The sequence below is a fragment of the Drosophila grimshawi genome, unplaced genomic scaffold, assembly GCF_018153295.1.
Source record: "Drosophila grimshawi isolate 15287-2541.00 unplaced genomic scaffold, ASM1815329v1 contig_848, whole genome shotgun sequence".
In the NCBI taxonomy this organism is placed as follows: domain Eukaryota; kingdom Metazoa; phylum Arthropoda; class Insecta; order Diptera; family Drosophilidae; genus Drosophila; species Drosophila grimshawi.
In genome coordinates, this window is record NW_025063692.1 from 6,859,764 (window position 1) to 6,884,097 (window position 24,334).

The following is a 24,334-nucleotide window of genomic DNA, read 5'->3' on the forward strand; positions in this document are numbered from 1 at the left end:
CTTAACATCATACCCATAAACGAGAAGAATATCAGCAACGGCTCTCTTCTAATTCGTGTGGATCTCCCAATCTTACTGCAAGAATTACAGTACAGTGGTAGCTCTAGAATTGGAACTTAAATATTGCATTTGAATCTAACTTTAATCTAAAGTTCTTGTTTTATTTCTTAGACAATTTATTGATTATAATTAGAATTTAAACAAGAAAGTAAAGCTTAACATTGTCGTTATCTAAATTTCCATTTAAATTAAAAGAAAAAATGGCGATGAATTGTTCCTATGAAAGCTATATGATATAGTAGTCCGATGTTAATAATTGCGAGGGGAATACAAATAAGCGTAACTGGAAAGTTTAGTTGGAAACACGACCACTTGGCAAACGCAAAAGCCACTTTCGACCGATTATTCCTATGGCAGTTATATATTATATGGTAACGCGATCTTAACGTTTTATGGTAACGCGATCTTAACGTTTTTTTTTTTTTTGTTTAAATAATATAAACACAATAATTCGCATATTGGCTAAGTGTACTTTCGATATCTTGGCAAAGAAAATAGTTGTTCATACAAGAACTCAACTGTCGAGCGGTTGTTACAATGGCAGTTATATATATATATCGATATAGACGTATGTACTAACTGTAGTACAAAGACGGACAATATATATACCTTCTATCCTCTACACGAATGGATAAGAGAACTGGATACGTTTCCGACATGGAACTTATAGAAATTGAAATACTCCACGATCTGCTATAGCTATACACATTTATTTAGGGCTTAAGAGCAATTGAATTACATATTTATATATAGTATATAATAGTATATCTATGTAAATATATATGTAAAAAACAATAAGAATGTTTAATCGCGGGCAGTTGGCGCTTAGACGAGCTTTCCACAGCATACACACACACACACACACACACGGAGAAAGAGAGAGAGAGAGAGAGGGAGAGGGAGGATGTGTGTGCGTGGTTATCGAATGGAAATCGATCTGTGATTTAGATCTGTGATCCCACATAATTCTTTATGGAAGTTATCTCTGGGCTGATGTTGCTTCGCTGTTGGCTGGCAGCGCTTGCGTCTCGTACTCTGCCAGTTTGGCCTCCTGATCCGCCAGCAGCTCGAGCAGATCCTCCTGATCCTTTTGTGTGGTCAACTGCAATTGGCTGGCTGCATCGGCGCGTTGCTTCTCGGCGGCCAGCTGCTGCCGCAGTGTCTCCAGCTCCTTGGTGAGGCGTATGTTCTCCGCGAAATACATGTTGGCCTGATACCGTGCCGCATTCAGTTCCTCCTGTGGCTGCGCCGCCTGCTGCTGTTCTTGGCCAGCAGTTTGTGCCGCTGTTGCTGCTGCTGTCAGCTGTGCTTTGAGCAGAGTATTCTGATCGGCCAGCTGCGATTTAAGCGACTGTTCCTGACTGATCTGCTGCTTCAATTCGTCATTCTGATCCTCCAGCTCTTTGTTGGACAGCTGTAGAGATTGTATTTGCCCATCCATGCCACGTATGATGCCCTTGTACTGAGCAACAAGCGCCGATGCCTCCGAGCTGAGCGTCAGTTCGGTCAACTCAATGCCATCAACATCAAAGCCCGACACCAGTTTGGCAATCAGTGCCTCCAATCCCTTGTAGAGTTTACAGTACTCATAGTCGAGCAGCAGCTCACTGGCGCCCTTGGCACGGATCTGGGGCTGCTTGCAGGCCCGACTGTACGCCTCGTGACGTGACACTTCGCCCAGTTTGTTGCAGAATGTCTCCTGGCCAATGCGCTTGATAATCAGCTGGCTGATGTCCTCGCGTCGCTGATTGGCCAGCGAATTGTCATTGAACTGTATGCAGAGACCCATGAGGAAGGCGCACATTCCCTGGACAAGATATTCGCGCTCATCATGCTCATTGGCGCACAGCTGGGCCGTCAGATAGGCCATGGTGCCTTGCGTATCCAGCAGTGCTTTCACAGCACTGGGACAATGGGCCAACCAGACACTGAGTAGCATTAGGAGACCCACTTTGCTCTGGATGCGATAGCGTTCCTGTTGCATCAGATTCGTACACTGTTCGAGCAGTGTAATGGGTCGCTGTCCACCTGGTGTGGCAAGCAGTACACGCAACAGCTCTTCCTTCTGGGCAACATTCTCGACAAGCGTATGCATAATGGCCACCGCTGAGAACCAATTGGCCAGTGTGTCCGTTGAGAAGAGCCCGGTGCAGAGCAGCTGGCCAGTGGATAAGGAGCTTACATCCGTTGTACTCGACGGCAGCAGAGTTTGGACGACAGCGCGCTGACCATCGGAGTTGCGATACAGGAAACACTCAAAGCAATAGAGCACGGCACAACGCAGCGCCAACAATTGTTTCTCATTGATCATGGACATGAGAAGGACGACAATGGCGGGACGTGGTGGCTGACTAGGCGCCAGGACGCGGCTCAGTTCATCTTGATTATCGTGATCGCCACGCACCACCTCAGCAACTGCATTGATCGTTTCAGTCAGTATGTCGGCTGGAACACCGCTGCTCATCAGTATGTCGCAGAGCGCTTGGAGCAATTGGGATTTCTGCATGACACGCTGGCAGGCGTTGACTACCTGCTGCTGGTTGCTGGGCGTTACGAGGGCGCGAACCACCTGCAGCATACAATGGAAATTCGACACCTTCTGCGGTGTCCAGCCGCTGTCCTCCAGTTCGCTGTTGAGTATAAACATGGGCGCCAATCGCTGTATGTAGGAGCCCTCCTTGAAGAACTGCTGATTGCTCGAATTATTTTTGAGCAGATTCAGTAACAGAATGAGACAATCCTCGACCACAATGCCACCATCCGAACAGCCCTCCTCCCGCACAATATCGAACAGGCGATCGAATGCATTCTCAAATGCCACAATTTTCTGTATGTTGGAATTGCCTTTTGTCAGCTCAATCAAGAGGAGCAGCACATCGTTGCGAATCACCTCACGACTGTCAGTCAGCAGATCCATTAGCTTGGACACGCCCATGGGGCTGACAAGCACCAGATCTTGCAATTCTCGCGTCTTGTTCGCAATCAGAGACGTTATCAATTGAATTGCTGCACGTCTCACACGAAAATCATACTCATCGAGATAGCCCATGACGAGGGTGACATGTTCGGGACTCTTTATGAACATTTCGGTGAACTGTTCGCCCACATTGACAGATACCGCTGGATTGTCGGCCTCCTCATCGAATTCCTCGCTGGTGACAATATTACATAGTGTGTCTAAGGCATAGCTAATTATCTCAGCATCCTGGCCATCATTCTGCAGCACCTGCACCAGCGGCGGCATACCCTGTGCACCAACCTCAATACGATATTTGCGCGAGAGCGCCTTCAATGCCCGGCAAGCATCGCGACGATCTTCGAGCAGTGTCGACGAATAAACTCGATCTACCAGTTTCTCAACGGTTTCGGCTGCGCTGGGCTGTTGGCCCGGCTCGGTGCTGCCCAGCACCGTTTTGATGCCGCTCTTCAGGAACTCCATCCACTTGCTTCTTCTGCTTGGCTCGACGACGTGTTCAATATGCTATATTTAAGCTCGCATATGTATCTGACACGTCAATTTTTTAATAAAAACAATATACCGCCCAGTGTGTACACACAAACCGATAGAAAATCAATGTATATATATGTATATCGATATTCGAAACAATTAAAGAAATTCAATTAATACTTAAAGCTGCTGATTTGTTTTGCTGATGTTCAATTTAGTTGTGCTTCTAATATTTTTTTTAAATGTTATCAATGTAAAGGGAAATAATTCGAAGATTGCAAAATCGATAACGAAAATTGCATTTGGCATTTTTCTGTGCATTATGCAGCATTGTTTATTTTATAGGCAGTGTATACTTATTTACTGCGCTGGCACAGTGCAAGCTGCCGATTAATTCAAATATCAATTAAACTTGTATTAAAATGCACTAATTTATTTGTTTCGTTATAAATACTATTTGATAATTGTTGGTAATTTGCATTTTTTTTTATTTATATGTTTTTTATATATTTATACTTCTCATGTTGTGACTATCGATAGCAAAAATCTAGTTTTGGTAATTTTTAGTAGCAAAAAGGCAGCATTATAGAAAATTCTGCGCATAGAGCAATACTGGTTAAATTTTTTGTTGTATCTTTTGACTGTTTTTGTTTATTATGCATTTGTTTGCATCTGAGTTGTTAATAAAAATGGATGCCACAAATGCCGCTGCCTAAGTGAGCAACAAAATGAATGCCGCACAATTGGTGTGTCTTTGCCTGTGGCCGTTGCTCGCCCTCCACACGCCGACGACCTTTGTTGTGCAGGCAATGTGCCCCAAAAAATGCAGTTGCAAGAACATCTCGGAGAACATTCAAAGCTTGCGTGTTCGCTGCGACGAGCAGAATATTGATAATTGGAAGGAGCTGAATTTTGGCGACGATGTCCACAACATAGTCAGCATGTAAGTTTGCGAATGCACAAGCTTGATGTTTATGTCGATATTCCTTCATTTTTATATACATTATTTTTTATGGGGGACTCTCAGCAATGCAAGCAAAAATTTGATAGGACAAATAACAGAAGAGGATTTCAAGAGCTTTACGGAACTGAAGCGTTTGGATTTGTCATCGAATCTGCTCAGCGAATTGGACAAGAGCACCTTTGGCAATAGTCTGCTAAATGTGGAACGTTTGCGTATCGCCAATAATTCTATTAGCCACATTTATGAGGGCACCTTTGAGCTTATGCCCAAACTCAAACAGCTGTAAGTAACTCCTTAGCCCTATTGAAGTGTGGTAAATTCTAAACGTTTTATTTTCTTACATTTATACAGCGATTTGTCCAACAATCCGTTGGCCTGCGACTGTGGATTGATCTGGCTGATTGCTTGGTCGAATGCACGTGATATTCGCTTGCAGCCGGCACCAAAGTGCGATTCACCCATTAATTTTCGTGGCATGCCGCTGAAGAAACTCAAAGTGGGCATTGACTTTCGATGTGAGTCGCTGCTGCAGCCGCTCCTGGAGCTGGTGCCCAAGCAGAATCAGGTAAAACCTATTTACAAGCATGCAACAAGAGCTCTGGCATATCAAGTATATATATATATACCAAAATCTACATCTCACAATATCAGTTATTCAAGTATATAATTAAAATATATAATTATCCACAGATTGCTTTTGAGGGCGATGAACTGCAGCTGAAATGTTATGCGCCACGCGTGGCTATTGGAGCGCCTCGCGAATCTGAGGATTTGCCGACACGCGCCTATGTCTTCTGGGGTTGGTCGGACAAGATACGACAGCAGAACTCCACCGATGATATTATCTATCGCGATCCGACCAAAGTGTTCAACGATGTACATCTGGAGACGCGACACTCAACGGATTCCGGCATACTCAATTCCATCTTACGCATCGGGAGTCTCACACAGAATCATACGGGTATGTGGGACTGTACGTTGCGCAGCCAGCAAGCGAATCTCTCGCAATCGATCGTTTTGCATGTGGTGGCAAAGGGAACGCTGTACTGTGATGCCATCGTTACGCATACGAACAAGGGCAGCTATCATTGGCCACGGACAATGCGCGGCGAAACGGTGCTCCAGGCATGCGTTGAGGAGCCGAGCGATGTGACCCAACAGCGACGTGCCAGCCACGAATGCGCCAACGATGGCCACTGGCAACATTTGAATACGGAGAGCTGTGTCTATGTCAGCGAAACGACGCGCATTTTCGAACAGTTCGCCAAGGTGAATCTGACGCTAACCAAAGGACAGAATGCCTTGGAGATTGCGCGACGTTTGCACAATTTTACGCATATACAGACGCAGCTGCACAAGATACGCGATCCAATGGATCTGGAGTATATAGCGCGTACGCTGCTCAAGTATCTGGAGCAATTGGAGGCGCATCAGCAGGAGATTAGCTATCTGCTAATGGACATTGTATCGCAACTGCTGACGCTGCCCGGCAAACTGTTTGAGGCGGCCCAGCTGCAACAGTCGACGGGTCACAAACTGTTGCACATTGTCGAAGCGTCTGCGTTGCGACTCGCCAGCAGCACCGGCAGCATCAGTGGCAGTGAGAGCGATTTGAATGGATTTATTGATTGGCGTCGTCAAATGTCGCAACGCAATATTTTCGTGGAGTTCTTCAACATTAGTCTGGAGCAATTTCTGAGCATGTCGTGCGTGTGGCTTGAGGGTAGCCAGCGTGGTTTGCAATGCAATAGCGGCAACGATACCATACCCATGTATGAGCACGGTGACATCGATGCCGCCATCCAAGTGCCCTATCAGGTGCTCAACGAGCAGCTTTCGAACAATGCGACAAGCAGCAGCAGCACCAGCGGCAGCGGTAGTGGTGTGCCGCGAAATGTAAGACTGATGATAACGCTGCATCGCAATGCCAAATTGCTGCCCAATCTGCAGTCGGCGCATAATGAGACGCTCTCCTCGGTTATCATTGGTGCACGCCTGTACAGCATCGAGGGTGAAGCGCTGCCCAACGGCAGTTCACGCCCGGAAAATGCTGATAACGATGATGATGACGATGATGATGTCAATCTAGAGCACGAGGATGTGTATCAGCAGCGTATAACGATTATGCTGCGCGCACATCCGTATCATGATGAGCGCAGTGCACCGCTGCCAGCATGGTGGGATGCCGAGCATCAGATGTGGAATACGCGCGTCTGCCATCAACACTATCAGCATCGCACCCTCCTCATGTTTAGCTGCAGTCGGAGCGGCTATTTTGGATTGCTGCAACGGGCTGCCTATCTCAATGACTATCGCAGCGAGTTGGCTGGTGCTCGCTTCCGTCACGCCCCCCTGCCCGTGTATGTGGGCTGTGGTGTGTTGTTTGCGTGCGCCTGGTTCAACATCGTCACCTTTGTCGTTTTTGGCTGTGCCATACGCATCAATCGGGTGCAGCGTCATGCACTGGTCAACACATGGCTGGCGCTCTCCACACTCTGTCTGGTGTTTGTCCTTGGCATCTATCAGACATCAAATTTGCTGCACTGCCGTCTATTTGGCCTCCTGCTGCACTATCTCAGCTTGTGTGTGCTGCTCTGGCTGTGCGTCAGCTTGAGCAGCATGTATAAACGCTTGACGAAATCGACAACGGCCACATCGCTGCCGGCTACAGTTGGTCAGCCGCTGCAAATGCGTGAACCGGCGGAGCCGCATCAACGCAAACCCATCCTTGGCATCTATTTGGTTGGCTGGGGCATTGCGCTGCTCATCTGTGGCATTAGCAGTGCCGTCAATATGAGTGAATATGCCGCCTACAGCTATTGTTTTTTGCACAATGCGACGACAATGAATGCTCTGCTTGTGCCCGCTGGCATATTGCTGATCTTTAGTGGGATCTTGGCGCTGTGCATCTACTATCAGTTGAGCCAGCAGGCGGTGAATGTGCTGCAGCAGCAACAGCATCTGGGACAGCGTCAATATTCCGATAATAATACTCAGGCCACGGAGCACATCGATCTCGACTGGCTGGATGCGAATGGCGTCAAACAGGAGGCGGCAAGCAGCTCTGGGCTGCAGCTTCAGCTGCAATTGCAACTGCATGAACAATATAGCACTTTAAGCAATCCATTGAGCAGCATTGTCGATGACTTTGAGCGCTCCAACATGTCCCATTTGCGGGGGCATTTCATCTTTCTGGTGCTGTACGTGGCAACCTGGCTGTCGGCCGCGTTCTACGTGCAACACGAGGAGCAACTGTTTGTGCTGTGCTTTGTGGCCAGTTGCGTTGCACTAGGCCTGTTCCTCATCCTCTTCTACAATTTGACGCGCAACGATGCACGGCAGGCGTGGACACAGCATCGCTTGCCACGGCCCACACGCCTCGTCGCCTACAATAATACACAGAATGGCGGCCGGGCAACGGGCGCAGCAGGCGTTGGCGGTGCAGCAGCGGGTGGAGCAGCTATGGCAAATGTGAAATCAGGTGGTGCTGCCATGATTAGCAATTCAATTGTCGCCTACAAACCAGCACCTGGCAGTCTTTACGAGCCAAACAATTCGGCGGGATCACGCTCGAACAGCCAGTGCTCCAACAAGCAGCGTAGCAACAGTGCACGCAGCATGCGCAGCCAGACGCGCAGCAATGGACAGATGGACTGCACCACACAGCAACTGTTGAGTGGCAGCAATGCACCCAATGGCATTACGATCATCAATAATACACATGCCGGTGGCGTTGGGCAATCATCGAGTGTGGGCGCAACAGCAGCAGCAGCAGTCGGGACACCAACGCAATCTCAATCTCACAGCCAGCAGCAGCAGCAGCAGTCGAGTTTGCTGCATGTGGTACCCAGTCACGAGAGCATACCCAGCGCTGAGATCTTCTACAATCCGAATCAGATTAATGTCGCCCGCAAATTCTTCAAGAAGCAGAAGCGTCTCGCCAAACGCAACAATTTTGAGCTGCAACGTCAGGCGTTACCACTGCAGCAGCTGCACAGCCAGCACAGTCTGAGCGATGCCAGCTCCGAGCAGCTATATGCCCGGCATCACAATGCGATGACACTGTTGGCCGGCGGCAGCAAGGTGAACAATACGAATCTGCATTATAAATCCGCCACGGGTGCCCAGCAATCGCCCATTCTACACAAGGATCATCATCAGCATCTGCAGTCGTCGGTCGTGAAGCGTTTTGTGCCCGCCACCAAAATATTGCAGGCGAACATCTATACGAATATACCGGAGACGTTGACGCCGCAGCACGAGGTGATTAAGTTGCGACAGAGCACGAGGACGCCATCGCTGCTGGACGAGACGCTGCACGAGCACGACGATGAGCTGTTGACCGCCCAGGAGGATGACGATGCCAGCTCATTGGATGAGCATGCGCCCCTGTATGCCAATACGATGCCAGCGACGCCACAAAGTGAACTCCATCCGCACATCTTTCGCGGCGAGCGTGGTGCACCGATTAGCTCGACGCCGGTCAAACAGCCCAGTTTGGAGGCAATGAATAGCTTGGGATTGCCGGACCCGTGCATTGAGGATGTAGCTGGTGCTGGTGCTGGAGCTGCTGCTGCCGAGGAGCCGCTGTTGCAGAAGCACGAAATTTATGTATCGAATTCGTTGCAGGTGACGAACAGCATACGGCTGGAGGATAACTTTCCCAGCGTACTCATACGCTACAGCCAGCAACAGCAATCGAAATCCTTGAACAATATTAGCGATATGCTCGCGGCCAGCACAGGAGGTGGCACGGGCACCGGAGGAGCGGGCGGCAAGCAAGGTGATGGCAATGGCAGTGGCACTGCTGCCGCTGACCTCGAAGCCAATGGGCTGGGCTCGCTGGCCGGTAGCAGCGCCAACTCAATGCTAACACAGATGTACTCCTGCTCCAGCAACAATCTGGCCCAGCTCCAGGGAACGCACAGTGCACGCAGTCGAAATGCTGTTGTTGTCGTTGACGGCGATCATTTCAATCTGCTGCCGAACAGCACACGCCTCCTATCGGGCAGTCCAACGAATGAGAGCGATCTGAACTATCAGAACTCAGAGATTAGCATTCGCAGCCATGGACTCTATGCGCCACAAGCGGATAACGATCTGAATTTAACTCTAACCGACGACTTTCGCTGTTATCAGTCATCGAATGCAAGCGATGCGGATGTCGATGTGCTCAATGAGTTCGATGATGAGTTTGTGGCATACAGCGGTGGTGGTGGTGGTGGTGTTGCGACCAATGGCGACGCACATTACCAGCAACTGCATCATGTGGTGCTGGCTGGCAATGGCGGCAGCAGCAGCAGCGGTGGAGAGGCAATTGCCGAAGGCATCCATCTCGATGAACTCGATGGCGATGGCGATGGCGTTGGGAATGGCGATGGGGATGGGGATGCGGTGAATGTGGATGAGGATGATGATGATGAGGAGGCAATGAACAACTCCATCGATGAGCTGTACGAGGCCATCAAGCGTCGCAGTCCACTAAAGAGCTGCAAGCAGCAGCAGCAACAGTTGCCGGAATCGCATTGCTCGCCAGGCGGCTCGGACAGATTACGCAGAACACAGGAGCCGCAACTGACCAAAATCAATCAGAGTGCAAATCTTAATCAAATTACCAATACCTATACCAATCCCAATGCCAATCTTAATGCAAATTCGAGCAACAATCATGAGAATCTAAATGAAACTGTGGAAGATGATAGCAGTCAGAGTAGCGTCATTTCCTACATTGATCCTAGAGCGAACAACGAGCAGAGTGCTCGCAACAATCCTAGTTAGCTATAGATCCTAATTATATATAGTTATAGTTACAGTTTCATCTAACACACACACACACACAAAAACACATCCATGAAAACGATTTACCCTCCGTGCTTGGCTGAGTGCTTGCAATTGCCAATGCCAAAGTATTCCTGTCCTCAATAGACTCTAAGGCATTTTTTTTATAAGTACTATATATATATATATATGTATGTGTATATGTATTGTATTTGTACTTTTATATGCTTAATTACCTATATACACAATATATATATAGATATATATATATATATTTATACATGTTTAGCATAAGTCGTTTCGCATTTATTCACCAACTATTCACTTGACTCTAATATTAAATATAAGCGACTATTTATTATGACTAAGTTTAATACTATAGTATTCATATATATATATATATATTTATAGTCTGTAATCACTGAGCACCAGCTTAGTGCTGTAATGCAAAGGTCAGCAAACCAATCCTTACAAACTATATGATATATATCATATGGTATATGAAATGAGATTATTATCACATTTTGATAAACAACACAAAACCAACAGATGTGTATTTAGTGTAGCATGTAATAACAACGAGCAAAATAACTCAACTAAGCAACTGAACTCATTTAAATATTAATCAGTTTTTAAGTGTTTTAAATGTAGTAACCATTCTTCTGTGTATTATGTATTTTGTATATTTACCAATTTTAAGTGCAAACAAATGAAACGTTTAGAAATCGACAAAAAAACACAACACGAATTTTTATTCATGTCATGTGAAAAAGCAAATAAAATGGGGGAAAATAGAATTATTAATATGCCGCTTTAAACAATAGTTCGATCCAAGTCTTCGTTTGTTCTAATTTTCCAGATATAACAACTAAATACTAAATAATTGCTTTTTTTTTGGTTTTTGTAAAGAAATTACAAATGTTTTGTTGCTTTTTATTTTGGATACAATGAACACATTTAACAGCTACTTGTAAAGTAGATACATTCGTAGGTCATTCGTTAGCTGGACTTTCGCACAATTGAGAGTCCGACAATACAATATTTATACATATATATAAATACCTATTTAATTTTAATGAACAATCAAGTGGTTAACATGTTTTCAGTAGTTGGAAGTTGGACACAATTTAAGATTAGACGAATGTGCGCGAAGAGGTGTGTGTATGTGTGTGTGTGTGTGAGTGGGTTATGTGTCTGTATAAATATTTTAACATATCACTTAAAATTTAACAAATAACGTTTAAAAAATTTCAATACGCATGCTTAATACAAATATTAATTATTTGATATTGCTGTGGATTAACAATTATTTCGAGCGCCTGTGCGTGTTTAGATACAAAATAACATTAAATATTCGATATAGATGTATATCCATATGTATATGTATTCATATTCATGCAACCATTTAGATTCCGTTTCCGATTTCGATTCCGATTCAGATGCTTCGTATGGACTTCCAGCGTCGCAGCAGGAGACACGCGGATGTCAATCCACTGGAATATTGGCTAAATTCACTAATGTTTATGTTACGCGATGGAATGTCAATTTTCTCCTTTAAAGTCTGTATCGAATGAATAAGGAATATGTTTGTTATATATATATATTTATAATAAAAGGTGTATGAGTAATAACCTTATATGCTTCTGGAATTTCAGCGGGTGATCTGTAGACAAGTGTGCCATTGATATATAACATATTGGCGGCACTCTCCTCGGGCAATGTTAATTTCTGATACGTAAAGCTTGCCTCACGCTCCATGCGCTTAACAATCTCCTGGCACGTGGCACTCGTGCTCACGCAGAGGACATCCGGTCCAGCCATGGTTACATAGTACTTCAGTCGCTTCGCACCATTCACCTGTAAATACCAAGGACAAAAGTTGAATCCATTACACTTGTGATGAAACGGGAGTGATGCCAAAACAAACGCACTCGAATGGGTGTAACAGGATATTCAGGATATGCCATGGCGACAGCACGAGCCCCCTCCTCATTTGTAAATGCCGAGATTCCAATGAAAAACTCACGACCTGCAGGCATAGAATTAATATATATATAAAATTTCGATTAAGAAATTCTATAACGAATTTGGCATTTGATTTCCGATTTGCGATTTACCCGTGAAGAGGACATCACCGCCATCCAATTGGGCATGGGGATCATCGATTTCGATGACTGGAATGTCTAGTTCCTTTTTCAATATGATGGCCATGCTTTCGGCCTCCTGGCGTCGCTTTGCGTTCCCCGAGCGACCAATGAGTGCAACGCCATTGCAAACAACGGCGCTGCTCTCAACGAACACACCCTCGGGCAGATCATCGTCCGGCGGCAGCTCAATGACATCCAATCCAATTTCGCGCAATAGTGCGCAATATTGTTCGTGCTGTTGTTTCGCCAATTGCACATCAAAGCCGCCTGTCTCCAGTAATGCATTTGAGATTCTACAAAATTTGAATTGAGACGAATTAGTAGCAATCAAGTGATGAATAAACGAATTATGAATGAATTAATTCACGCCTTCTCCATTTCACGGGTGGGAGATTCACACACACACACACACACAACACAAAAAAAAATATATATATACACCATCACTCACCCCAACAAATAAACCAAGCTAACAACCACATCCCTGGGTGCCCCACCCAAAGCAACCACTTAGATACGATGCTAGGCAACTAAGATGACCTAATTTCACTTTGCTGTTGTGCCCATCCCCAGGTGTGATGCGCAGCTTGGCTTGGCGCCACTTACCTGGCAACAATTGCGTGCGAATATTTGGGAGACATTTTTTTGCGTTGGGTGGCTGGGTTGCTTGGTGCACCGGTTCGCGGTCTACTGCTTCTGGTTGCCACCAGAAGATATATAACGGAATTCCAATGCTTCGTTTGTGTACTCGCCGCCGAGGCATGCCATTCACTCGTTTCCGCGCACACGCTGGCAGTCACAGCGGACACACAGTTTTACTCTGCGGCACGTTCTTTTGAAATCATTAACATTGTCCGCTTGTTGTTCTGTTAAATGTTAAGCGTATCTGTTAAGCGATATCATTTGGGTGGAGAATAATCATAGCACGTTAGACAAAAGTTTTCATCTATTTTAAAGTTCGTTTGAATTAATTGCAGACTTCTTGCTGTGGAAATAAAAGAACAATCAAAACAGATGTTTGTTGATATTTGCCACAAGTACGGATAATTCGTTAACAGAAGGAATGTTATCGCATTTAGCTTAACACTAGCACAAAATGCACGTCATTTAACAGCAGCGAACTGCAAGCGATCACGGCGGCAATGCACATTTTGAACGATAGGTGGCGACAGTTGTGATTCAAAATAGATTTCAGTGTGAAATTAACCCAAAGCACAAAACAATCTAAATTGATTTTTGAACTGCACGTAAAGCCCACAACAGCATAATAGCACTACAAACGTTACTGACTAGTAAATCATTTATGGCCTGAGTCTCTTTATATCACTTTACTCACCTGATAATGACTGATCTTAACTTTTCAGGGATCAGAACCTCAATTTGCAATTAGCCAAAACTTTTTTGTATACCAAATACTACAAGTATTTGCACTGAAAATAAAGTGTTAACGACCTTGACCTGCAACTTGACAATTGACATCAAAAAATGACTATACCTTGCAATCTATGGTTAATGGTGTACAGAATGGCTATGTTTTTTTGTTGTTTTTGAAAATGAAAACTGTCTTTATTTGGTTACACTATCGCATAATTATCTGTTTATTAAGTAACAATCTTTAAGCTTGATAAATTCACTTCATGTACAAATAATTACATTAATATAAAAAAATATATATTCTAAGAATCCAGACAGTAGAAAAAAAAATTAAAAATTAAAAAGAAAAATAAGGAAAATATGAACTGATAAAGCTGTTGAGACTTAAAATTAGTCATTGGATGTTCCAGTTGTGTTTGAATTTGTGATAACTTTACTTCTTGTCGGTATCGACGTAAGTGTCGAGAAAATCATTAACCAATCGCATCGCCTTCTTGGGTATAATGCGACCAGCTTTTTCCACGTACAGAAAGTGACGTGGTACGGACGCCTCCTCCAGACCCTGACGCTGTGCCAATATAATGGAGGCAGCCGCATCTTTTGATGCCACCAGCTTAAGCAGACTTGGGAAACGGAAACGTGGATTCTTGCACAGACCCGTATCGATCATATATGGATAAATAGTGGTCAGCTTGATCTGCAAGTAGCATTAAATAACACAAATATTAAATAATATAATAATAAACAAAAATAAAATAAAAAACATTTCCCTCAAGGGCTGGTCTTGCAGTTCATCATAGAAACACATTTGAATACCATCCTGCATTGAACTAAACTAGTTTAGTTTATATATATTTTTGAATTTTAAATGCTGTATTAATCTAAAATTTAGACAAACAAATTCATTGCGGCCATAAATGGTGGCAACAAATGGAAATGCAGTATTCATATTTATGGCCGTACTTACATTGGTCTGAGGATTCTTCAGGCGGAGCTCCTCGGCCAGGGAAGACATGTAGCCGCGAACGGCGAACTTGGTGCCGCAGTACGGGACGAGATTGGGCAGGCCAAAGAGTCCTGCGCAGGAGGAGAGAGCAACAATGCTGCCCTCGTTGCGCTCAATCATCTCGGGCAGGAAGGCCTGGAGCATCTGTGGGTGGAGCGTTATGCATTTAGCAGCGAGAACGATACAGTTAATTAATTCAGAGCCAAACACCTACCCACAAATTACCAAGCACATTGATGTCGTACATGAGACGCGTCTCCTGTTCAGTGTGCTCGAGTAGCGTGTGGCACGGCATAATACCGGCATTGTTAACCAGAATGTTGATGAAGCCATGATCTTTGCGCACTTTGGCTGCCAGTTCCATAACATCTTCACGCTTGACAACGTTGCAAACATAGCCAAAGGCAGTGCCGCCAGCCTGTTTGATCTCCTTGACGGTCTGTGTGTTTGTCTGCTCGTTGACATCCCAACAGATGACCTTGGCGCCAAGTGATGCATATTGGAGGGCCATCTCCTTGCCCATGCCATGTCCGGCACCAGTGATCAGCACAAACTGACCACTTACATTTGCCTCCGCCCGTGCAACGAACAGCTTGACAAACTCCTCGACAATTGACACCCAGAACTTGATCACCAGCACCACAATATCAACGATGAGCACCACATAGTTGTAGATATCATTGTTCTGGCCACCGCTTCCGGCTGAGCCATCGCGACTGTTGTTGCTGCAATTACAATCCAAATATTACATACGATTTTCTATTTATTTTCTATTTTTTTTGTTGTTATTTTTTTTTTGGGCGAGGCTAAAAACAAAAGGGGGAAGTGCGTGACAGTAACTAATTGGACGCTGCTCTAATCCATTATTAAGTACGTATACACTTGCGCAACGAGACTTTCGACTCCATTGGGTGTATCTGTGTATATAATTGATTGGCACGAACAGTCTATCTGAGCTATACATAGCATTTATTTATCAGGATCCGTAAAGCGTTTTTTATTAATCTTGCTTGTTATTAAAGCTATGTAATCTGATCCCGCATAATCAAAAATAATAAGCACTTAAGTTTTTTTTTTTTACATATAGATAACAACGATATACTATAAAATTATACAGTGTGCAAGGGTATTTAATCTTCGGCAGTCCGAAGTAAAGAAATCTCGTTGTATCTCGTATGGTTTCTATATATGTATGTCTACTGTAACGTGTCCATAGGTCTTTAGGTCTAATATGGTCCAACTCGTGAGTGCGACTGTGGAGTCCCACTTATGAGCATCCACAGCAACTTTAAAACTCATTCGTATGCTTTTATTATTTTTATCTCTGACCAGTCGACCTTTTTGGCTTAATATTGTTTTGAGCATTCTGAATGGGGTTCAGCTATGGTCAGCAGTTTTTTATATTTTATATTTTGTATTTTGGTTTGTTGTCAGCTGCTGCTGCTGGCCCATATTACTCGTATATATAATTATCTTTATGCAGCTGTGTGCGCGATTTTGCGATAATGACCAAAAGTAGACGAAAACCTCGTTACACATGATGGGCATAGAGCAAATAATCTACATATGTATGACATGTGCTTTAATCAATGCCAAAAAGAAAAAAGAAAAATATATATATATATATATAGCCCTGAACCTGAACCTGACCCTGGCAACCACAAGTGTTACCGCTAACCCGAAACCTAACCCTGGTCATGACTTCGGTACTTTCTCTGTACCTTATGAAGAACACGCCACAATTTTCGCCCCCGCCAAATGGTATCAACATTAATAAATTTGCTGATATGATAAAATATTACAAACTTACCGCGAATTGCAACTCTCTCGCTCTCGTATCTCTATCGCATTCTCTTCACAAAATGAATACCTGATCAGCCAGTCTATCCCATGTCAATCACTGACTGCCTGTTCTATGCGAACTGAGCAGTAAGTGCAACTATTTTACTCAAACTTGGTACAGCTGCTAGCTTGTGGCCGAAGGTGTCGCATAAACTACTTTAAGGCCACTATTTAACAAGGTAAAAGCCAGGCTTAAAGTTCGCTTTTGTCCGATATGTATTTGCATAAGTTGAAAGTTACACCCACAGGTTAAACGCAATTACGTTTGCAACTTCTAGGGTTGTTTTGCCACTTTTAGCTTACTAAGCCGACTTATGGCAATTACTCATGCCGTCATTAACAGTTTATTAATATCCCTCCGGCTTTCGGCTCACTTTATTTTAAAGATAACAAAGTAAAGTTTGATTGTTAGGGTCAGAGTTCTATTAACAGTTCTTATCGTGGCCCCACTTCTAAATACAAAAAAAAAAAAAACAAAAAAAACATACACTCGCTCACAAAACGTGTCATCCGAGGAAATATATACATGTTTGCATTTGTACAGTAAAAAAACATAATAATAGTGGCCTAGGCAAGTATGCCCAGCTAAGAGATATCCTACTAATAATGATTGGATGAATGCAAGTGCAAACTATGCAGATAACAAAAATTAATTTAAGTTACACATTCTATTATAAAGTGACTCAACCTAGAAATGTATTTAGTTTTTTTTATTTCTTTTTTTTTTTAAATTGAGTCAATTCTACTTTAATCAAAATTCTAGCTCATTTTTTTCTAGGTGCTTAAGGACTATACAGTTTGAAAAAGAATATCATGAAATTCAAGAATATTAAATAATATTTATTAATATTCTCGTGTTTCATAATATATATATTCTTTTGAACCTCTAGGCATCTTAAATACATAAATGCATATTTTGTATTAACTATGAACCGCAGCTTCTTATAAACACTTTCACAATTTTTAGTATACCCTATTAAACAATTTATTGGGTAACGTGTATGAAATATAATTTCATGTGTAAACAACTGTCTAAAGTCGATAAGATTATTATTTTCAGCTGCATTTGGTGTTGCTAGCTGCCGTTTGGTTGCTGCTGCTTCTTCTTCCTTTATTTTTAGATTTTTAATTTGGATTTTAGTGTTTTTGTTTTTAATTTTATAGTCGCATATTTTTACTCAATGTTTTTGGTCACGTACTCGATTTGGTGTTAAGTGTTTTTCTTTTTGTTCATTCTAATCTTTCTTACTAACCTTACGGTTGTTCTTGACATATTTATTCCAAGGATCTGTTAGTGCCCTAGGTTTTGCCTTAATCTTCTGGCAGCTTGTGTCAGCGAACTTTGGGAACTTAAACCGTTAGCGCCTGTTAACGAATTCAAACTGAATTCCCACAAAAGTAAATAGTACGCAATGCCGGCAGGTCGTATGAGTGATAATTTCTTTATTTGAAAAATTCACACAATCACTCAGAAAACACTCACTCTCACACACACACACACACAGCTACACACCTACAAGAGAGTGCTGGTTCTATCAACATTTTGTATGTGTGAACAAATGTTTAGCCCCACTTGAATGTTGATCTATATAGAACTCGAGAGTCTGGCGACTCTCAACGTTGAGTGAAAAAAAAGCCGGGCAGATCAACGTATGAGTCTGAGTGTGGAAGTGAGTTCGAATGAGTGAGTGTTTGTGCATTTGTGTGAGTGTGAGTGTGTGTGCTAGTGTGTATTAATCAGCCGCCGATGATTACATGCTTTTTTTTTGTAATATTTATAAACAATGGAGGCCTACTTTTTGGACTTGAGGCATATTTATACTCTATTAGAGTAATCATTCATAAAAAGAGTTTGTCAAGGAGACTTGTTCAGCTGCAGATAAATATATAGTTCAAGATGCAGATACATACATATATATACACTAGAATCACTCAAACCTAAATGTTTATTTTGTTTACACTGTAAAAGTTTTGGTTGAAACGATGCTTTCGATGGAAAATGTAAGGCCATCTATTTGTGTATAGTTTATAATTAATTAAACGTATGCAATCCATCGATAGATTCCTATGTGCAATAAGGCGTCATGCAGTCGCCTCTGTGTAAGTCAATACCAACTACACACGTGCCAATTATAAGAATAATAATCGACACAATCCAATATCAGAAGCATAGCTAGCTTCAATTATATTAGTTGCAATTTGAATTTCAAATCAATCTGCTTAACCAACTAGTCCAATTAAAATCATATGTTAAGCACAGAAAGAAATAATTCAATTCAAACAAGAAATACGCCAAAGATTCATTGGTAAAAAAAATTCATTTTTAATACGACAACAAATATTTCGAGCAATTGTTTCTAGACTCAGAAAAAAAAAACATATACAGGAAAACAATTGCCTGGAAATTAGATATATTTTTTCTAAACCTAAAAAAATCTATCCTGAGTAATGCAAACAGTAGTTTTTACAAAGATACAACTAAACATTTGTACTTTCTGAATAATTATGACTAAATATGGCGATTTACAAAAATTTAGGAAGATTTGTTTTATTTGTGTATGACAGCCATATAATATATAGTGATCCTATCTGGTCACCTCCATCTGTATATACCAAGTTTTATCAATAAAGCTTTAAAACTGAGAGAGGTAGGACAGAAAAGCAGACGGACAAGGCTATATCGACATGGTTTGTGATGCTGATGAATATAAATACTTTATGGGATCGGAGACGTCTACTTCAGTGCGTTGCACACTTGAACACAAAACCAGAATACCGTCAAACAATTTAATTGGTTCTAAATAATGATGTTTTTGCAAAAACTGATGCAACAAAATTCTTAATCTTAAATGCCAAACAGGTGGACAGTAAAAAGTAAGTGTTGATTATAATTTATTCATTGATTAAATTGTAATGATTATAAACAATGCACTCAAGGTAATTCTAATCAGAAATGAAAGTAAAAGTCAAACTGAAAGTTGTAAATATAAGCAAAGTGTGTGTGTGTGCCATATTACGTATACGTAGTGCTTGAGTAGAGTACGAGTATTTTAGATTATTATATTTTATTGTTTATGTTGCGCTGTATCTTGTTCTCGCCTGAGTTGCATCTTTGCGCCTCTATTTATTCAATTTGCAATTGCAATTCAAGTGCAACTGAAAACGGGCTACGGGCAACTCACAACCGGTTGTCAACTAACTAAGCTGGGGTGCCAGTCTATTCGTTTATTTGTTTTTGAATATATTCAGCTAATCGAATAATTGTAGCTCAAGTTGTCTCAGCAACGGCGGCTCAGTTGACGAATTAATGAACTGCAAACGAGACGAGCTTTGATAGCTTTGCATTGTTTCGCCTCACCGCTTGCATGAATGCAACAAACATATGAATATAGACTACACTGTGCAACACAATTGTGCAACTTAGACATGCATTAATCGTTAGTCTTATTGATGTTAACGAAACCCCATATAATTAGAATATAATCAAATAATATATGAAATGTTGTGTGCGTCAAATTCTCCTTCTCTGCAATGTGAAAATTTTTCTTACATTTTGGGAACAATTTATGTTTGTAGGGTTTTGGCAAAAGCTTGCTAGTTCTTAGACGATTTTCATTTTAGTGCGATTTTGGTTTGCTCCGATTAAATGATCAAATGATCATTTGTTATCGAACTTTTCGCTCTGTGTATCCATACCAGGCAAACAGTTTGGCTCACTTTACTATCGAATTAAAGAAGAACCTTGCTCTTAACTACATATAAAGTAACATAGATGCAAAGCTCGTAGCTAGCGATACTGTAGATCGTTCTACATTTCCGTGAAATACGATGATGGAGTGCAAAGTGTTGCTTGAGTGATTTGTCTCCGAGTCCAAGTCGGATTTCGATCTACTTTGGGGGTCACGAGCAAGTAAAACTGGTCAACAAATATATCCTCGCACATATATCGTATAACTTACTTGATCAACGTCGTTGGCAATGATCGTTTGCCTGGTTCTAACGGTCAGCTTCTAAATGCATCCACTGAAATGATTGTAATTGTACTAATTTCATGATTACCACTGCATCTAAATTGTGAACAGTTAATTACTGCTGTACTTATTGAGGTAACTCGCGCTGTTTGCATCGGTTTGTGATTGACTAATCTAGCTATAATCATAATTGTCGCAATCTGTATTTGTACGTCGCAGTTGCTTCAGTAATGTTTCATATTCAGCATGACATGACGCTTATAAGTAGATTCTTTGGACAGCGAAATGCCCTTTGGAACAGTTATTAGTCAAGATCGAGAATAGTACCATTAAATCAGAGAATCAGAAATGCAAAAAATAACAATAATAATAATTTAATTTGCCTTTATTATTACTGTTCCATTAACAATATATATATATATATATATATATATATATATATATATATATATATATATATATATATATATATATATTCGGTCTGTTTCTAGACCTGCAGAGTTGAGAAAAATGAGACAACGGCGCTGTCAGTTGGAAGACACTGTCCAAAGGCCTCGATCAGCAGCGGCTCAGCGGCGACTGTGCCCATGAAGTCATCCATTGAAACCTGTAGCGAGCAAATTATTTATTTATTAAACGCCGACTAATATTAATCGACACAGAAAAGTGAAAAAAAAAATAAAAAATAAATTAAAATCAAATTAAGTTCTAATTGATAGAAATATGGACTCCTGAACTGATTACACAATAAAGTCAAGTGTATTATTATTGCACGGCGATTAATTGGGGAGGGAACAGCAATAGCGACGAAGAGTAAAAAGTAAGGATTACAAACTGCTTTAGTGAGTTATATATTGATACATAGTCCCGAATTGGACCTACAAAAGAAGGGAAGATTATCTTGATCGTATAATTAGATCAAGAACTTGAAAGACTTTGCTGCAAGTGAATTGAATATGACCATCAAATATATATTTACAGCCAAGAAGTAAACCTAAATCGTTAACTTCATGCAATCAAACAACCAGAAGTTGAATATATATATATATATATACAGATATAACCTTGCCATCCTTATCCAGATCGAACTTTTTTAGTACGATTTCGACGAGATCTTTGACCCCCTCGTCCGGATCCTCATCCTGTGGCTGCTTGATGAGACAATTGCGGAGCAGTGTAAACATCTCATCCTTGGTTATAAAGCCATCCGTATTGAGATCATAGACTCGAAAACAAAATGCAGCCCGCTCCGCCGGTGTACCACGCAGAAACGTTGACAATCCGATGAGCCAGCCCTCTAATCGCAGCGGCAGACCCTCATGTGCCTTGTCCCAGCTGCAGAAGATGCGCTCCATCAGTATCTCCTCGGTGACAATGTCGAAGGTGCTGTGCAACAGCTCACGGAACACAATGCGATCAATACCCTGCATGCAAGGAAATAGAGACAGAGAGAGAGAGAGAGGGTGCTGAAGAGGAGCTTCTCTGGGAAGCTATCTGAAGCTGAACCCACCTCGACGGCGGCATGTGGCTTAGCAATGGCTGCGCTGGAGGAACTCGATGCGAGCGTCTTGGCCGCATACTGACAATTGGACACCAGCTTGCGATAGATCCGACACAGGGCATCCAATTCATCCCTGTTTAGGCGGGATTATGCACAAAGTATTTAGATGGGGCTTATAATTTGGTTAGAAAATAATTAAAGATCTTTTGTGCTTCGGTAAACAGGTGTTGTTCTGTTAAGTTATCCCAAATTTATAAACTGTGTAAAATGTGAAATCTTAAAATAGAAGTGTTTATTAATAATATAAGTTACGCAAAAAAGTAATAAAACATTTCTCCAATGTAACCCTGCAAATCAGTCGTATTTTTTTCAAAAATGTTAGAAAAATCTGCCCTGAAATTTGGATATACAAAGCCTCGTTTTTAGAAAGGTGCAAACATAAATTTTGCAAATTTACTTTCTCAATTATAGGGTGACTCACAAAAAGTATGTCGATTCACTACAAATTTAGGGCAATTTATTTAAGAGTTTATGCTGAAGTCTTGTGACTATTGTGCTTGTCCCTAATGATATTCAAAGCGCATCTTGATAATAGTTGGTGAGAAAGCTCAGCTTTTAAGGGACTGCCAGTTAGTATTTAAATCTTGTCAAAAATCTATATTGATTGATTTTACAACTTAAGTAAGAAAATATAATTGATTTGTAAAAATCTCACTTACTGATGGGATTTAGGATACCTGACTGGTTATGGTTTTTGTGTTGTTTTACTCACTTGGTGAAGCGCGTCTTCTTGCGCAGATTGTCCAATAGCTTGGGATTGATTTTGCCACTCAGCTCGTCCATTTTCCTCTGGCGCTGCTGCCGTTTGTTCTGCAAAGCAGCCGCTGCTGCCTTCGACTGGTTGCTCGAGTTTCGTTTGCCGCTGGCGAGGAATACTGAAACCGTTTTCAGTATCGTTGTGTTCGCATGTAGCGTGGATCTGGCAGCAGCAGCAGCACCGCCTCCAGAACTAGTTGTAGCAGCAGCAGCAGCAGCAGTAACAACAACAACACCTCCCCCACCGCCGGTGGTTGTTGCCTGCGCGCCATTTGTTACCCCAGCCCCAGCTGTTCCGCTTCCGCTTCCGCCAGCTCCATTCTTGGGTGTAGGTGTTGGGGTGCGACCCCTTGCGGCGCCCGCCTTGCCTGCCAAACGACATTGACATAGCACATGCATATTATTATGGATCACAGTGTTTTTTGCAGGGTGTTCATATACAACAACAAGAACAACAACAACAACAGAAACATCAACAACAACAGCAACAGCAACAATGTGTTAGCTGGCGTTTGTTTGGGTGTTCATTTTGTTCTTCATGTGTCAAAGTCAAATCAATCCTCGAAAGTCGACGCCATCGACACGCAGAGCTTACGCTCCACATATTCAATCCCAACCCTCCCTTTCCGCCCCCGCCCCCGCCCCAGCTCTAGCCAGCCGGCTCTCCCCGAGCATAGCCATTCAATAACATTTCCCCCAATTACATTTCTCTCGGGAGTTGGGCAGTGACTAAGAAAAGGACAATATGCAAATAAATTGCCACCAAATAGATAATAAACTTCGCATATCGCTCATAAATTGACTATAATACAATACACTGCAAGAAATCGATGTGAAAGTTTAAACATAAATACCATAAACATAGATTAAATTTGAATTGAAAGAGTTTCGACTGCACATCATAAATTAAAACTAAATAAATATCAAATTATTAACATAATCCAAATAAATAAATAAAATAAATATATATAATTTTTGTATTCTTCCGGATAATCAGTTTAAAAATAAAAAAAAAATAATAAAAAAAAATAATAATGCAATGACAGTGCTACACTATTATATATGTATATATTCTTGCTAACATCACGAATATGTCATGTTAGTTGAAATGCATTTAATTGAACAAATATTTATTGAATGGATTGATTGAATAATTGGCTTAAAACTGAATAATCAATTCAAAGATCGTATGAATATTCAGTTTTCAATTTCAAGTTTAAATAGCTTAAAGTCCAAGTATAAATCAAAATAATACCGCTAAATGCTGCTTTCAAAATATTATCTAATAATCTGGCATTCCAATTCCAATTTCTCTAGATAATTCAATATACTCGATTTGCTCAGTGTAGCCATTTAAACATCTCCACTCCCTGCACACAGTCTAAAACTTAACCCATTACCAAAGCACATTGTTTTGCTTTGTTTGC

General features: G+C 41.9%; 5 protein-coding genes across 5 annotated transcripts; 1 reads left to right on the plus strand and 4 right to left on the minus strand.

Annotated features, from left to right (window-relative positions):
* Positions 1-758: 758 nt before the first annotated feature.
* LOC6566195 (general vesicular transport factor p115) lies at positions 759-3,561 on the minus strand. The gene has a single exon (XM_001992146.3). It carries the CDS (start codon positions 3,497-3,499, stop codon positions 1,040-1,042), a length of 2,460 nt encoding a protein of 819 aa, XP_001992182.1. The 5' UTR covers positions 3,500-3,561; the 3' UTR covers positions 759-1,039.
* A 628-nt stretch (positions 3,562-4,189) lies between these two features.
* LOC6566196 (adhesion G protein-coupled receptor A3) lies at positions 4,190-10,418 on the plus strand. The gene is made up of 4 exons (XM_032738933.1): positions 4,190-4,451; positions 4,536-4,754; positions 4,824-5,037; positions 5,163-10,418. Exons 1-4 carry the CDS (start codon positions 4,237-4,239, stop codon positions 10,248-10,250), a joined length of 5,736 nt encoding a protein of 1,911 aa, XP_032594824.1. The 5' UTR covers positions 4,190-4,236; the 3' UTR covers positions 10,251-10,418.
* Positions 10,419-11,158: 740 nt separating this feature from the next.
* LOC6566197 (N(G),N(G)-dimethylarginine dimethylaminohydrolase 1) lies at positions 11,159-13,259 on the minus strand. Its single transcript, XM_001992148.2, has 5 exons — positions 13,004-13,259; positions 12,368-12,690; positions 12,182-12,279; positions 11,883-12,107; positions 11,159-11,811 (listed from the first exon to the last, which is right to left on the minus strand). Exons 1-5 carry the CDS (start codon positions 13,036-13,038, stop codon positions 11,686-11,688), a joined length of 807 nt encoding a protein of 268 aa, XP_001992184.1. The 5' UTR covers positions 13,039-13,259; the 3' UTR covers positions 11,159-11,685.
* Positions 13,260-13,962: 703 nt separating this feature from the next.
* LOC6566182 (17-beta-hydroxysteroid dehydrogenase 13) lies at positions 13,963-18,004 on the minus strand. Its single transcript, XM_001992149.2, has 4 exons — positions 17,873-18,004; positions 14,992-15,502; positions 14,739-14,921; positions 13,963-14,468 (listed from the first exon to the last, which is right to left on the minus strand). Exons 1-4 carry the CDS (start codon positions 17,890-17,892, stop codon positions 14,205-14,207), a joined length of 978 nt encoding a protein of 325 aa, XP_001992185.1. The 5' UTR covers positions 17,893-18,004; the 3' UTR covers positions 13,963-14,204.
* Positions 18,005-21,077: 3,073 nt separating this feature from the next.
* On the minus strand, positions 21,078-23,306 carry LOC6566183 (EF-hand calcium-binding domain-containing protein 1). The gene is made up of 4 exons (XM_043216002.1): positions 22,864-23,306; positions 22,101-22,224; positions 21,655-22,014; positions 21,078-21,197 (listed from the first exon to the last, which is right to left on the minus strand). The coding sequence occupies exons 1-4, from the start codon at positions 23,304-23,306 to the stop codon at positions 21,078-21,080; spliced, it is 1,047 nt and encodes a 348-aa protein (XP_043071937.1).
* Positions 23,307-24,334: the final 1,028 nt, after the last annotated feature.

Bases quoted from the DNA above. Each gene is read 5' to 3' on its own strand.
- LOC6566195 (XM_001992146.3), bottom strand. From the start codon at position 3,499: ATGGAGTTCCTGAAGAGCGGCATCAAAACGGTGCTGGGCAGCACCGAG.
- LOC6566196 (XM_032738933.1), top strand. From the start codon at position 4,237: ATGAATGCCGCACAATTGGTGTGTCTTTGCCTGTGGCCGTTGCTCGCC. The intron at 4,755-4,823 runs GTAAGTAACTCC...ACATTTATACAG, and splicing joins ATGCCCAAACTCAAACAGCT to CGATTTGTCCAACAATCCGT. The intron at 5,038-5,162 runs GTAAAACCTATT...AATTATCCACAG, and splicing joins TGGTGCCCAAGCAGAATCAG to ATTGCTTTTGAGGGCGATGA.
- LOC6566183 (XM_043216002.1), bottom strand. From the start codon at position 23,306: ATGCATGTGCTATGTCAATGTCGTTTGGCAGGCAAGGCGGGCGCCGCA. The intron at 22,225-22,863 runs GTGAGTAAAACA...CCGCCTAAACAG, and splicing joins AAGAAGACGCGCTTCACCAA to GGATGAATTGGATGCCCTGT. The intron at 21,198-21,654 runs GTTATATCTGTA...TGCTCGCTACAG, and splicing joins ATCTGGATAAGGATGGCAAG to GTTTCAATGGATGACTTCAT.
- LOC6566182 (XM_001992149.2), bottom strand. From the start codon at position 17,892: ATGTCAAGAACAACCGTAAG. The intron at 15,503-17,872 runs GTTAGTAAGAAA...TTGTAATTGCAG, and splicing joins ATGTCAAGAACAACCGTAAG to CAACAACAGTCGCGATGGCT. The intron at 14,922-14,991 runs GTAGGTGTTTGG...CTCCACCCACAG, and splicing joins ATGTGCTTGGTAATTTGTGG to ATGCTCCAGGCCTTCCTGCC.
- LOC6566197 (XM_001992148.2), bottom strand. From the start codon at position 13,038: ATGTCTCCCAAATATTCGCACGCAATTGTTGCCAG. The intron at 12,108-12,181 runs GTGCGTTTGTTT...TGGTATTTACAG, and splicing joins ATCCTGTTACACCCATTCGA to GTGAATGGTGCGAAGCGACT. The intron at 11,812-11,882 runs GTTATTACTCAT...CATTCGATACAG, and splicing joins AAATTCCAGAAGCATATAAG to ACTTTAAAGGAGAAAATTGA.